At 35.4% G+C, this 16570-nt stretch overlaps 1 protein-coding gene across 1 annotated transcript in view; it reads left to right on the top strand.

Annotated features, from left to right (window-relative positions):
* dgkb (diacylglycerol kinase, beta) overlaps nt 1-16570 on the top strand; it is a 177957-nt gene that overhangs the window by 68278 nt on the left and 93109 nt on the right. The window contains exons 13-18 of the mRNA XM_034058527.3: nt 2542-2640; nt 3091-3204; nt 4410-4483; nt 5593-5667; nt 7975-8060; nt 16413-16502. Coding sequence (XP_033914418.3) covers nt 2542-2640; nt 3091-3204; nt 4410-4483; nt 5593-5667; nt 7975-8060; nt 16413-16502 — 538 coding nt within the window. The remainder of the gene's footprint in view (nt 1-2541; nt 2641-3090; nt 3205-4409; nt 4484-5592; nt 5668-7974; nt 8061-16412; nt 16503-16570) is intronic.

Here is a 16570-nt window from a genome sequence, read left to right on the forward strand (position 1 = left end):
GGAATCATGCCAAAATTTTATTGACAAATATCCTAATCGTTTAAAAGAGGTTATTATTGCTAAAGGTGCCTCAACAAGATATTCATTTAATTTTCCTTGTCAGGGTATGAATACTTTTGACTTAGCATTTTTTGAGTTTTGCAAAAAAAAAAAAAAAAAACATTATGAAATAAATAATTTTAGACATTTTTTAGACATATTTCTTGTAACTTTTTTCCCTCATCCACAAAAGCAAAACTTTTGCTCCAAAAGATTTTTCCCATAATGATTTGTCTGGGATATGTAAACTTTTGACTACAACTATATAAACCTCATCATAGGCGCAAAAATAGATTGAACTATTGCCCTAACATCCTTACACCACTGGGCATAGTCTCCCTCTGACATGTGATTGGTTGACATCACTGTCAGTCCCGCCCCTTTTCAAAGGAACGCTCTTCATCTCCACTCCTCACAACAAGAGAAAATGGCTGAATGTGAAAAAACTGCTGAAAAGCGATTCTGTGAAATTAATTACAAAACATACTACAAAAGAAAGATGCTCCAAAGACTAAAATGGTGATTAAAACATCACTGTCACTGTTTTCTGACTTTCTGGAATTCAAACTAATTCAACTCAACGATGTAAACAAATATGACAGTCACTTTGATAACTATGCGATATGAACTTCAAAAACATGTTCTGTTATTTATTTATGTTATTTATTTACTTATGCTGTATCAGCTATATTTAAACACAATATATAATACTAGCATAGTCATATTTACTATCCAACCTTGCCTCACTTATTTTCTTGACTGATATATTTTAAATATGTACTGCAGACTCAGCTGATAGTGGAAAATTAAATGCCCCTCAGGAAGACTATTGTTACCTCCAGGGTGCAATGCGCTCAGGCTGCGGCTTTGGGCATTATAGCCCCCTGTCGGTAACAATAGTCTTCCCTCAGGTCAATAACTTTCCACTATGGTCCCCCTCTCCAGTCCATATTTACTATATATCTTGACCAGTAAAACATGTTTTATTCTGCTACTGAAGAAGCTTTATTTTTGTATAATGTTAGTTCTTTGTTTGTTAGGAGTTTGGATTTCAGGAGCCAAATGCTTTGAAAACAAATTGTGCAACATCGCTTATTGTACAGCAAAGATAAAATGACTTCTTTCCTTGCTTTACATTAAATTAATATAAAATAATGACACATTCATTCTAAATTCATGTGAACAACCTTCCAAACCATATTAATACAAACCACTATAAAAAAAATACGTTTTCTATGATTTAACTTCAAACAAAAAAAAAAAATCTTTAATTTATTTTCCTGTTCTTCATAAAGACGAGTGCGATTTGACAAGAGACCTCAGAGATTAATAAGAAGATTAAGCAATTTTTCATAGACAAGCATGCATGTCACAGAGAAGCAGTGCTGCTAATTATCACTGCATTTCAAGCACTTATTGGGATACATTTATTTAATGTTATGTGGCCTGGTGTGCATTAATTATTGTACAAGTAGCCTCGCTGCTGGGGCTGAGAATTAGCATGAGGAACGCGACAGATTACCATGTTGTTAAATTAGCTCTGTTAGGCTTTGATATCAGCTAAATCAGCTCCTGTTAGATTTTAATTTTTGGTTCAAAGAATATATCAGTAAACATTGAAATATCAAGTATTTCTTTCTAGCTTCTGTTTTTAATCATTATATTCATCTACGTTTTTAACTATTTGTTATCCACCATATGAATGCATACCTTTTTATGCTTTTGATGAAATGTTTAGATGCTGGTCAAAGTTTTATGTAGATTTTTTACTGAAGTGATTTTATATTTCAGACCATGACCATGTAGATTCATGGGGACAAAATGTTGTAATGGAATAATTTACTAGCATCCCATGCCTTTTGGCGCATGTACCTAGCCAAACAACGCAACACAATTGTCAGTCAATTTGACATTTGCAATCATTTTTTTTCCTTCCTCATGCATTTTCTTCATTTATAATGTGCTTTTATATAGAACAGTGTGAATAACAGAAACCCAGTGTGATGCCTGTGTGACACTCAAGCTTAGTTTTCCCAGGCTGTCCATCAAAAGTATTCAGACTCCCTGATGACTTGTGCCTACAAATAACAATTCTGAATTGTCTGCCATGACATGATGGCAACCGCTAACCTCTCCACTAGAGAATGTATCCTTCCCCACATCCTGCTGCAGCCGGACGGCACAACCAGTAGTCAAATTCACATAAAGCGCATGCAAACGTCATGTATACCGACTGAGGTAAGACTGGTGCCGTTGGTGGGCTCTCAGTATAGTTCTATTCCATTCTGTTCCATTTTGCTGCCTGAGCTGTGTATTGAGGCCCACTGTAGCTCTGTTACAGATACCTCTTTTCATCATTTGAGGATCATTGCAAAACTTAGGACCATGTTAAAATTGTGTTTTATATTTTAAATATGTTTCTGGAAAAAAACAAACAAACAAACAAACAAACAAACAAAACCTCTACAAGCTGTTGAAACATTGTTACTGTGTTTACTGTAGCTTCATAACAAGTGTGCTTCGCATGTGAAGCCTGAATGTGATTGTGGACCTCTGAAAGACCACATTCTGCCGCCAACCACTATCTGCCCAGTAGTACTGGTAAGTTATGAAAAGTAAATGAAATTACTTACTTTACCATTCCCAGTTTACAGTAACAAAAACATGATTTAGTCTTTGATAAGATAGAAATCAAACCTCAGTTATAATTTTTACACTCTCAATAAGTAGACTTTAGTAAGTTTCAGGTGTTTTTATTTAGTTATTTATTTATTTATTTTAATGGATTTTGTTGTTAATTTAATTGAATAACTTTTTAGCTGGAAAATCTGATACCAGTGATATTTGTTTTTGTTTTATGCTTTAAATACCTTAAATATATCGCTAAAAGTTTCTGTAGGAATCGTTAGAAACTGCTGTTTATTTATTTATTTTTATTAGGAATCTGTTTTTCTGTACATTTTTACCTCTTGACAATAGTACTGGTATGCTGTTTTACATTGAATGGCAAAACTGTTTAATACAATAATATGAGGTCTATATTTTCTCAAGGAGAGACAATCTACTTTAAAAAAAGACAGCAGTCCCCTTCACACAAAACAGTCTGGGGGGAGAGCAAAGATGCAACGAGCCAATTCCGTCACTGTGGACGGTAAAGGACTTCAGGTTTGTTATTCGTCAAGATTAACCAGTAAAACATATAAGGATATTTAGCTCAAATCACAAGGGTGTTTGGGCCTTGTAAGTCTTTGGTTTTCGACCTGCAGCATTTAATGCTAATCAAGAGAAAGAGCAGTGTCTAATGGAGTTATCTCCCATTTTGACTAGGTAATGTTTTACCTTCAGAACAATATAAAAATGTACACAGTATGCTTCATATTTACCTGCTCATTCACTCTATGTTGATTAAATCATTTCAAAACACTTCTGTGTTAATGTTTAAATAATGTTGGCATTACTAAAACAGACCATTTTTAAAAACTATATATAACTAGATAAAAAAAAAACAATTTCACTAATAAAGAAATCAACTTCAGCAAGACCTGCTAATTCCACTCTGGTAGAACAGATCCACACTGCTCAGAGAAGACTATTAATCATATTTAAGAACATTCATCTCAGTTCTTTCTAGCTAACCAGCATAATAATCAGGATTATTATTTATAATTAGAGGAAGTAATAGATCATACATAATCTTTGAATGAGGCTCATTAATTTACCTGGGTCCACAGGGACATCAGACTAAGTTAGTTAGGTGCTTTATCTCTGTCATTGGGAGGACCATTGATTCACATTTGGCTCACAGGAAGGGAACAAACATCTTCACAAATTAAGAATATTTCTGCTCTAAGTAGTTCATATGTAATTGAGAAAAGAATACAGAGCATCAAAGCCAAAGTATGAACTTGAGAACTTGGCCCAATGTGTTGCTATATCATTTTTCTAAAGTTAAATTGAGGGTATATATATATATATATATATATATATATATATATATATATATATATATATATATATATATATATATATATAAAAAACATATCTACAGTATAATCATGATTTGTTGAAATGTCTGTAAAGTTATGCTGTGGCCTCTTTTTTTCGGGGAGGGGGGGTTAACAGAATAAAATCGGCAATAAACAAACTGTATTATGTGGTTCTTGCTAGTTTTTTGTTTTTTTTGTAATGTATTTCTTTCAGGAGGAAACTTTGCCTATGTTGCTCAGTAGTGATATATAATGTCAGTATAACAGCAATAGTGATTGCTATAATTGCATAGGTATATTATATTTAACTTTTCTCCATTTATTAACTATATACACAGTGCATGATATTGATTATATTTTCTGGCATCTTTGATCTTGCTTTAGATCACTCCAGTTGAAGGAACACACCCCCTTCTGGTTTTTGTGAACCCTAAAAGTGGAGGAAAACAGGGTGACAGGTAAACTTCCATTTTAATATTTGCTGATGTCAGTTTTATCCATATGTTGATTGTATAGGTCAGGACAAAAATGTATGATTTGTGTGCAGTGTATAATGACAAGCAACAGACGAGCTGCAATGGCCCAAATGACAAAAAAAAAGAAACCTTCAACACTGGACAAGACACACGTCCACTCAAACAATGCCCCAGGTGCTATGAATTGTGTGTGGGCATTCCTCCTTAGCGGAGATGCAGCATGTGTGTGATTGCATTTGATAATCCAGAAGGACTGACCTGGTCCAGTAATATGCAACATCACTCTCTGATGACTGTGCCCTGTTGATGTCATCCTTCTGTTCTTCTGTAAATTCAGCTCTGTTTCTGTTCATTGAACTAATAGGGCTATTACTTAGGAACATTCATTTTCCCTCCTTTATTACTCCAGTTTCATTTATTAACATTATGGGATCAAAATATGACTAGGACCAGTTGTTATAATGAAATAGAAATTAGAATGAATTAGTCTTAGTAATGACTACTCCTCAGGGCATTCTTCTGATGACCTTACCTACCCAGACTTTTGAAATTGGTGTGCAACACTATCTGTGCATGGACGGTAACGTTCTCCCTGCAGTTCCTGCATTTCTAATAGTTTACTTTTGTTATACAACCAGTTATTTTATTAATGTTTCATTAGAGCAAGGATTTCATTAACGCATCTTTCAGTTACAGTATATATCTAGTAATATTTCCACAATGTAACACAACACAAAAGAAGGAGGCCTCAAGCTGTCTTTCCGGGTTCAGGTAATGGCAAAAAAAACAAGGAGAGCACAGCTCTGGTTCACTACTATTTCTTTGCAGGCTACATGGTGGCTCTAATACAGTCCATGCCATGCCTCAAGCTTAGAAAACAGTGATCTGATTTCAGGTTCTGAGTAGATTTGTCACACAAGCCCAAGTTAGCAGAGTACAGAGGTACCTGCTATATGTGATCTGTGCAATCTATCAGCTTTGAGCTGCAACATTATGCAATGCTGGTGACATGTTCATCTGAAAAGTTAATTGTAAAATATCTGGGTAGAGGATTAAAAAGTAATTTGTGTTGTATTAACATTCTTTTTCAGGATATTGAGAAAATTTCAGTACCTTCTAAATCCTCGTCAAGTGTACAATCTTGCTAACAATGGACCTATGCCAGGGTAAGTGTACAGTTTGTAATATGCTACTATCATCATTTACAACAGTTTACAAAGTACTGCTGGACAAACCTTTAACTGCCTTTCTGCCACATCTTATAATTAGTATCAAGTCCTGTAATTAGCATTGCTGTGCAGTATCTCATCTCTGTATACAATATTATTATTATTATTATTTATTTCTTAGCAGACGCCCTTGTCCAGGGCAACTTACAGTCGTAAACAAAAATACATTTCAAGAATCACAGTATGTGTTTGTGTGTTCACCAGACCATATCCTTAGTTGACTGTGACTTATATCAAGGATGAAAGAGAGTTTATATAGCATGGTTGGTAATAGATTCAGAATCAAATTGTGATTGGATTAATTGAATAACAAACCTGGATATGTTCTAGCTATGGGAAAATAGAAAACAATAAGATTTTCAGTTTTAAAAGCATGGGACAAATATCACAAGTTCAAAATGGCCACCATACCCAGAAACCAACAAGTCAGGTTATGTGCAGTGTTCAAGAACAGCTACATAGTTTTCATAAAAGAAAGTTTTGATGCTGCATATGATTTACAGTAAAATATGCCTTTACATAGAAATAGTTCACAGCATTGTTCTTCAATGTAAATAGCACAACTAAATGAAACTTGGCAGTTCTGAGAAGAAAAGTGAATAGCATATTTAGTAGCAGGAAAATAACACTATTTTTTATTCAAAATAAATTGTTAAATGAAAAAAAAAAATCCAGAAGAACTCAAACCCAACGATTTTGGCATTTGGTTGCTTAACGAACTGCATATAAATCCAGGAACAAACAGGATTCCCTTGTGTCTTCACTTTGTTCTGACCTTTTCTGCTTTGTTTTGCTCATCTAGTCCAGGAGGTCTCAAGCAAGTATATTTTTCCCCTTTTATCTTTATCTTTTTATCCTTTTATCCAACAGCATGTCCCAGTTTGTATATAATTTATTTTATTGCCACATTACACCTTTTTACGTGTGGAAAGCTTTAGGTCAGGTATATGCTTACACCCCAGTTATTTTAAATAACATATGTGGTTTCCTGCTCTATATACTATACATTTAGCTACATAAAGGGGAATGCTGTAACCATAATTCATCTGATTACAAAAAATGGAAAATCAATTTGCTTTTAAAGTATATGACAAAGTGAATGGTGGGGAGATCTGAGTGGACATTTCCACATAGTTCTTAAATCATTATAAATCAAGGTGTACAGGGAAATTAGAGGGAAGTTGACATGCAAAAGAGGACAAGCAGTTTTTTTTAATTATTATTAATGGGACAGACACAGATTCAACTGACACTTTACAGATTCAATAAATAGATTTGAGATTTTAAAATACTGTACAAGAACATTACATCTATAGAACTAATAGACAGGTTAGATCAGGAGAAGGGGTGATTTTGTGGATAAAAAGATTATCCAAATAAAGATAAGATTGATCATTTAAAATCCATGTCATCCACACGTGTTAATGTCAGTATTTGTTAATTGAAGTATACAATACATCTGTGTACGAATTTTGGGAGAATCCAAGTGTGCTCTCTGCAAACTTATGTAGACAAATTAAATGTCTTATCTTATTAGTAAGTTCTTGGTGCATTAAAAGTACATTTTGCTAACCTGTTAGACAACCCTGTGAGTACTTCTAGTTCTACTAAACCTTGTAACTAATGATTCAATATTCAGCATTCTTCTATTTGAGTAATCTTAATTATGGGCTAGTTGGATACATAGCTATATCGATGTGTATAGGTTTTAAGTGGTTTTCATATAATATTCATCAAAAGGCTCCTTTTGTATGTACAATAGACTGGTTTACATCTTGTTTTGCATCCAGCTTATGATGGTTAGAAATCCCAATGGAGAATAATTTTATAATTCACTTTTCAACTGCTGCCAGAGGCTCATAAGGTTACAAGGCCATTAATGTGGGTGAACGGAAGAACTTTGGTTGAACAGTGCTTGCTGTGATTGAATTACTCTGCAAGCAGACTATTTTACAGAATACAATTGGCATCCTGGTAAAGAGAATATGCCTGAAATAATTAATTTTCATGTCTAAGCAATAGCATATGAGGTTCTCAGTCGTTTAATGCTAGCCTACAACATGAAAATACCCCTAAAGACCAAATGAACCGATAACCGAATGCTATCCAATTCCCTGAAACTTGCTTTAACTTTTTACAGTAAATCCCAAAGTTTCAGTATCAAGCACCTGTCCTGAAGCACTGCTTATTGCTGGAGCTTGCAGAGGAGAGTTAATCATGAGTCCTTTTCTGTTTCTTTTTTAGGTTAAACTTTTTCCGAGATGTTCCTGATTTTAGAGTACTGGCTTGTGGTGGCGATGGCACTGTTGGCTGGATTCTCGATGTGATAGGTAAGATATATAGAATATATCAAAGCCCTTTGTGGAATGCTGCTCAACCTTAAGTGAGTGAAAATAAGATTGGATGTTTCACAGTACTGTATACTATATACTTAAATAAAAATAATAAACAGTATATGACACAAGCCATTTAATACAAACTATCTGATACAATTACATTTCAGAATACTGTATCACATCAATATTAGGGTCTGGTATATATTATGGCCCCGATATTCATAGCAACACACAATCTCCTCACAAAATTTGTGCCTCGCAAAAATGTGTGCTTTTGAACAAAAAATGATATTTTCCAACACGGCACAAAGCAGTTGTGCGAAGTTGGAAAATAGCAGTTTTTTGCTTGTGTTTGTGCCTCGCAAAACCACCTGCTCATTCGATACCAGTATAGCATAAATGCACAAGAGTTATGCGTGAATGCATAGGTTAACAATAGGTGACAAAGGTTAACAATACCCTGCCAAACAGCTATCACAGGTGTACAGTACATACCAATATTCCTCAGATGAGTCTACCCTCAAATGTAACCTGCACATGGAATGCAGAATCAAATCTCAACACACATCAGTATCATTGGCACCCCCGAAGTTGCATGGCCACCCCCAGAAATATATAAATAAGCTACTAAATGGAGAAATGAAACAATGGACCACAGGATAGTGTAGGCTATTCAACATATAACTTAAATAAAAAAATATATCATAGTGACTTGCTAACTGGATAAGTGTCAACATGAAGGAGACAGACAAAATATCTCTGTAGCATCAAACTCTTTATTTTACAGAAACGCGCCTGTCAGCCGGTGTTCTGAGTACCTCCGACCCGTGCTCCTTACACTATACATAAACATATTTACAGAAGTGTGGACTGTAATACAAACCCACAATGCTGAAAACACTACTCTATTTGGAAGCCCTGAAGACGGGAATCTCAGCATGGAGCTGGCCAAGAACGCTGCCTATGAATGCAGCTTGCACATGTGTATCCCTTACTCATACTCCTGCTGAAAGCCCCTTCCAACTGCCTCCCCCCCCCCTCCCACTCACCACGCACCCTGCTCCTACCACACCTGTATGGCATAGTCAATAGCATGGAATGCAGATCGTGGGTGTCAAAGTATGCTTCTGATATCAATGAGAAATAAATAACAATACTTTAAAAAACAAAGTCGGCTGTGTCCTTATACCCGAGTGTAGAATACCGGGTGAGTGGCATGAAAAGGAAAGGGAGCCTTTGGAGAATGCAACTACAGGGATATTTTATGGATTGATCCCTTGGGCACTGCGGCCCTTTGCCAATGTTGCTGAGGATATGGCACTTAGCTAAATGCATGTAATGGAAACATTCTGCGCATTGCAAGCCTGTCACGCTTATTGCAAAACTTAGCCATTTTCTTTCAAATTTGGCCTTCGGAGCAATTCAAGTAATTTTGTGCTTAAGCATATGAAATTTGCGCACATGCATACATTGGTGTCTAATGTTTATCATTATCACAGGCATTAGCATGGCTAATAAGTGAAATATTTAAAGGGCCATGTGACACGACAGCTGAGGGTGGTGACATCAGACCAGAAACAGGACTTGAAACACAGGTACTGGATAAAAATTGCACACAGCAGCGCCGTATTTATTAACACAAAAATAAAATAAATATTTAAAACAAAAAACACACTGCTCACAGAGCGAAATAAAAAGATAAACAAAACACAAATCTCGAACACAAAACTAAACAGACCTAAGGTCAGGCTGTGCAGTTGCCTTCACTGATCCTAAATTTTTACTGTCGTTTTTGCTCTTTGATTCTCTGCTCGCTCTCTCTTTCTCCACTTCCTGAAAACTCCACCTTGAACGCAGAGAGCTGCAGGCTTTTCTACATGTGACCATTTCCGGATTAACACTCAATTAATCAGTCCAGAGATGGTCACATTCTGCACGGGCTGCCACAAAATAACACAACCCACGGCTTTTGTCATCATATTTATACATAATAAATACATCATAATACAAAACAAAATACAAAATACATAATACAGCAGGGCTTTGCCCTGCCCCCTCTATTAGTGTACAAGGCTTTTCCTCCACCTTGCCACAGGCCATCACAGATTCTGCGAAATTCAAACAGATGTATCTATGCTATGCTGTTTGCTGGGAAGTGAGTTTATGATCTCTCTACTTCTGTCTCCATAATTTTGTCACACAAATATGAGTACATGTTACTTATTCTAATTCATTTACATTTTTGACTTTCTTGTTTTGTTACAGTACCATCTGTTTTTTTTTTCTTTCTCAATGTTAGCCGTGATCCCACTTATCAAACCTATTGCTCCGTGTCTGGACTGATATGATTTTTGTAATGTGTTTTTTTGTAAGAACTGTAAGTCACCCTGGATAAGGGCGTCTGTTATAAATACATACATACATTAACAACAACAATAATTAATAATATTAATAATCCAGCTGAAATCACCTGTTTTTTTTATAGCATATATATATATTTATATATATATATATATAGCTCAAAGAGCCAGCTGCCCAATGTTTCGATATGTTGTACATATCTTTCTCAAGGGAGCATGTGTTTGAATCAAAACATTGGAGGTATTTGTATTTGTTTTTTTACGGCATGACAACTACTTGTTATTATTTATATTCAAATCCATGATTTATTCTTACATGATGTAATGGTGTTCTGTATATTGTGACATAATTTCTACTTCTATATTTAAATCTGTATTAATTCTAATTAACATTATTTTATATAAACATATATTTATATTATTATACAATGCTGGCTCTGAGGATCAGCCTTAATTTGGCCTCCCCAGCGCATCAGCATGCACAACTTTTGAATGAATTTTGTTTATTTATTTATTTAAATGTTATATATTTATTGGAGTTAATTAGTTAATCGTGTTCAGTCTATTTATCCATTTACTTTCTTTTAATCTTCTATATGTAGCATTGTCTAATTTTAGCTGTTCTAATACTACAAACTTTATATCATTTATGTCATGTCTTTGACTGGTGAAGTGCTGTACTATTGGTTCATTATTTTTTTTTGTTTTCTAATTAATGAAAGGTGGTTCTGAATTATTTTATATAAAGTTGTCCTAGTCTCTCCAACATATTTTATTTCATCACATTTTTCACAGGCTATTCCATAAACAACGTTGCTATTTTTACAGTAGGCATTAGTTTTTAGTGGATATGTGTTGTTCTTATGTTTAATTATATTTTTACTTTTGTCCATGTATTTACACACTTTATATGTACTAGTCTAAGTATCTGTAGAACCTATTATGTCAATTATTCTTTTATGTTTACTGTGAACTAAAATATCACCTTATGACAGGTACGAGTGGTGTGGTGAATAAATGAACAGTCCAAACGGTACTTTCCCAATAAATGTCTGTGTTTATTAAAATATAAACAAAAAGAACCAGCCCTTTACCAGCAATGGTATCGAGGGGAACACAGCTGGCTTGCAGACCAAAAACAAAAGAAACAAACAATATTCAATAATTCCCAATCCACAGCCCCATGCACGAAAGTGTGCCCTTCAATCTGCAGGGGGGTGCTGGTGTTGTGAGGTGAGGATAGCGCTCCGGTTAGTTGGGCTGGCTCAGTGGCTGCAGCCCCTGGCTCCTTACTCCTCCTCTATGAAAAACACAAAACACAGGAAAACAGCACGTAACAAAAATAAACAAACCGCTCTGGCTGGTCGTTACGTTCTCAGTGCAATGGGCTGTACTGATGTAGATGCTTCCCCTTTGTACTCACAAAACGCCTCCCTGCAATCAACCCATCGCCATGGTTTCTCCAATAGAGGGCCATCCCGCAGCTGATTGCAATGGAGTCGTTCCGGGTACTTGCAACTACGCGCTCCCCCTAATATGGTCACCTTCTGGTTTCCACCTACCGTCAAGGTGGCCCTTAGAAATATTAGGCAAACGTTTAGAGTAAGTCATTACTAATGGGACTCTCTTGACCTTTTCATTTCTATTTTTAAAATCTAGTAGATTGTATCTTTTTAGTTTATCCACTTTTCTTAACTCCATCTCTATAATTCTTTCTTTGTATCCTCTTTTTTTAAGATTTGTTTTTAATACATTTCTTTGTTTTACATAGTAACTTTGTTTTGAGCATATTCTTTGTATTCTTATTCCTAGACCCTTTGGGATTGCCCTTTTTAGTGTGTATTGGATGTGCAGAGGCCATGTGTAAATACTGGAGCATGTATAACTTGCTTGACAAACCTCGGGGGCAAGTAATACTTAAATAAAACGGGCTGAACGGGCAGTGGAATAAGAAAGGAGCACCTTTCTTAAATTAACTTTACATTCAAAATACAGACAAAATTGACCAATACAGTAATCAGTAGCCTAGCCTACTACTGTATAAGTAGTGTCTTTGATATTGAAATGTATGTGAATGCAAGGTAAGGAGGTGCAAACTGTTGCTTGATCGATCTAGGGTTGATATACTGCTGTATGTGTCTATTAAAGTAAAGCTTTCCTGCATTGTAAAGGTAGTTGTTTAGTATCTGCTGGCTCGGTCTATGTTACACACCGACAGTATGTACTATGATACTGTGCTGTACTCTTGATTCTGTTTTGGGAGTTATTCTTTCAGCACCAAGAAAGCGTGCTTGGGAAAGTGATTCGTTTCGGTCCAAAAGAACGATCATGATTGCAGCTTCCCTTTTTATATTTTTTAAACATGTATTTTAAACTAGTGATGCTGCTATCACAATCGTTCTTTTGAATATAATCATTATATAGATGTGGATGGAACCTTGTATGATCGCTGAGTGTTTTCCATTGTTGTAGTACCTTGGAAAGAGCCTGCATTTCACTTGGGTGAAAAAAAACACAGGAAAACAGCACGTAACAGTGCTTAAGGCTTGCTTTTTAAAAGCGTTATTTTGCACGTCACAAAACTGATTTTGTGCTTGGTGCATACTTTTGAACATGGCAGGATCTCGCAAATTGTTGGCCACTCCTGCCAAATTGCGCTATGCATACATTATATCTGTGCACAGCGCAAAGCGGATTGTGGCACACAAAAAGAAGTTTAGAATATGACACGTTTTGTGCATTTGCGCATAATGGACATTTGCGACGCGCATAACCCTCTGCGCGGTGCGCAAACCTTTCGAATTTCTGGGCCTATATCTTTATTTGGACATATCTTAGAGAATTTTAATTAAGATTATTTTAATACAAAAAAAAAAAAAAAACTACATTCCAAATTTGATGAAACTCTTTGGGTTATTTTCCTGTAATTTGTAGTGAATCCAGTAATATACATCAATTTATTTGGACTTTTTTACAACTCACAATGAAGGCCCTTTACAATATAATGTCATGCAAAGGTACAGAATTGGTCTTACCTTCCACTAGCATCTTAACCAAAATCAATAGCTTTAGTTTCTTTTAGTGTGAGCTCTCCACCACATTATATCTGAGCTTAGCTTTTCACTGCGTTATGTGTGCAAGGGCCTTAATTGGTGTTGCATCCTTGTCTACATGTACCCCTTTTTAAAAACTCAATATGAACCTCACAGCGTATGAGGTTGCCATGGTTTATGATCATTACAATAGGATGACGTCAAAGCAACCACAGGTGTTCCAATCTTTGGGCATAGTAACTAAAGAGGATAACATGTTGAAACATTTATAAATTTACATTTATAAGTAAACCGCTGCCGCATAGTACTGCTAATATCTCATAAACCATTTCAACTGGTAATATTCAGTGTTGTGGAAACTCTGCAGGCACATTCTAACAACACCCTTCATTTTGACCTGTGACCTAAGATGGCTGCCATGTTGCAGTGTTTGCTCCAGGACTTACAGACTGAGGGTCAGTTTGGCCCCCTCTTGAAATTTTAGGGGGACATTTTCTTCAATGAGGGGGTCAATATGTTTGATGATTCAGAACCAACCACCATTTCTTATTTTTGTTTGTCTTAAATATGCCAACAGAGTTTACTGACCTTTTGTTTCTGAAGAACAAAAAAATAAAACTGTAAAGCTGTAGATACAACCAAGGTGTCTCTACAATATTCACTGTCACTGTTGGGAAAAATATTGGGAAATGTGTCACAGTGACGATGGTATATCACTGAGTAGAGGATATTCATTGTACCAAATCACATTAGAACAGGGGTTTTCAATCTTTTTAAACTGCATACCCCTTTCCAAAAAATGTAGTCCACCGCGTACCCCCATCGGAGATAGAGTCATAATAAAATGAAAACAGAAAAAAAAGGTCTGTACAGTAACATGATAGAACAAAACGTACAAGCCTTGGAGTGTGTGATAGATACAATTATAAAAGTTACAGTATTATAACAGAAATTTGGATAAAAAATAGTCCCTCAAACAGGTTTCTAGTTGTTGGGAACATCAACATCATTTTATTTTAAATATTAATTCATCATTTTATTTTAAATATTAATTAATACAAAATCAACAAAGCCTCCGTGCTAGCCTCAGTCACTCAGAAATGACACTGGACTATTCTGTGATGGCAAATGGCAATCATGTATTTTTATTGATAATAAAGTTACCGAAAAGAAGGCAAAGAAAAGTTCACTGTCCACGCATCTCTACAGCTGACCTCATTACGAAAACATATTACTGGCATTTTTAAATTATTGGTGACTAAAACGTACAGTACTGATGCTAATTAAAAAATAATAATAAAACGCTTACCTAGTATCAGTGTGATGGATGTCCCTGCTTGTTACCACACACATCACTGACGATGGCAGGGAAATTGGAGAGAGCTTCAATCGCAAGACATTTTTGGCGTTTTTAATCTCTGACGGTATTTCGTCTTGATCGCCCTTCGCTAGAAATGCACTAGTATTGAGCCAACAATCCATATTTTTTCACTGGATTGAAAGCTAAAAACTCTTACTACTCTCACACCAGACTTAACGGCATGTCAAACTAGACCGCATGACAATACTTCGGTTTCTGACTGGCCATACATTCTGTATTTTGAAATTTACCAATAGTACTTAAGTTACAATAAACTTTAATCGTGTCATTGAAAAAAATAAATATCGATTTGCGGGCATGAACGCACACAAGAAATAAAATAAGTTAAAGACTAGGCTTTTAGTTTTTTAAAATGTATTTTTTTGTATCCCAAAGACAGGCTGCAGTAACCGGCCAACTGTTTATATGACATTTAAACAACAGGGCTTATTTAAAATGTACATATTTAATATGTAAATTAGTCATGTGTGCACTGAACGCTCTGTCACAGCACATCAGTCCGGTGTTAGCGATTAAATGTTGATTACATGACAAAAGTTTGCAATAGATTGGCAAGTGGTACTAAATAAGATGCGTTGTCCGCCATTTCAGAATTTTTCTTGCGTACTCCCAGGGGTACACGTACTCCAGTTTGAAAACCGCTAGAAGAAACCACATTACCAACAGATACAGTACAATTGTTTTGAATACATACATACCTTATGTCAGTTGTGTAGGTTTTCATGAAATCCTGATATTTTCAAGTAATTAAATCACATTTGTACATTATCTCCAAATCACTAAATAAGATAGAAGCTAAAGAAAGGTAAGCTGAAACACAAACCCCACGTCCCATTGATGTATGATATATTTCCTGTTTTTTTTCCTTTATCAATACAGTATATAAGTGTCCATTCTCACTTAAAAAACACCCAACCTATCTTTGTATTGTATTACGTATTACAGTACAAATTGAATCTCTTTGACGTTGGCTGTCATTGGGATTCCAGCTCTGTATATTGTTAAATACGTGAATGATATACAGGTAAGTCATGAAGGTTGAGTGATTTGTCAAACAAAGAACAACTTTAAAGACAAAAGCACTTTTTTTTTCTACCCAGAAGACTTATCTGCTTGTACACTGATTACCAGTGGTGCACAACTCCACAGTACGTTGCACAATTAGCAGTCATTTATATTAGCAATTCAATGTCCATTGCCCAATTAGCTATAACACACTGATTACAATTCTTAAACTAAAAAGAAACCATTAAGACCACTTAGAAGCCTGTGCATGTTGTTTATGTATGGTTTTATATAGTTAGTCATATAGTTTAAATTTTCTAAATCCATTTTGATGGGTTTACATACAAATCCATTTTGATACATATACAACAATAAAGGAACATCCACAGAACAAAGTAAACAATAATAAACAACCCTGATTACTAGCAGCCGGAGTAGAGTACTCTGAATGAACTGAGATGATATCTTCTGTTAAACAGAGTAAACACATCCCTGCTGTATTTTCAATTGTTACTAATAAGAGCACTGATTGTTACTCTTTTTACAGACAAGGTGAATCTAAACAAGCAGCCTCTAGTGAGTGTGCTGCCACTTGGGACAGGAAATGATTTAGCAAGGTGTCTAAGATGGGGAGGAGGTAAATATCGCAATCATTTTTGACATATCATTAAATATTTGCATGCACATTTCTGACATATGTTAACA

Source organism: Acipenser ruthenus, chromosome 3, assembly GCF_902713425.1.
Source record: "Acipenser ruthenus chromosome 3, fAciRut3.2 maternal haplotype, whole genome shotgun sequence".
NCBI lineage: Eukaryota > Metazoa > Chordata > Actinopteri > Acipenseriformes > Acipenseridae > Acipenser > Acipenser ruthenus.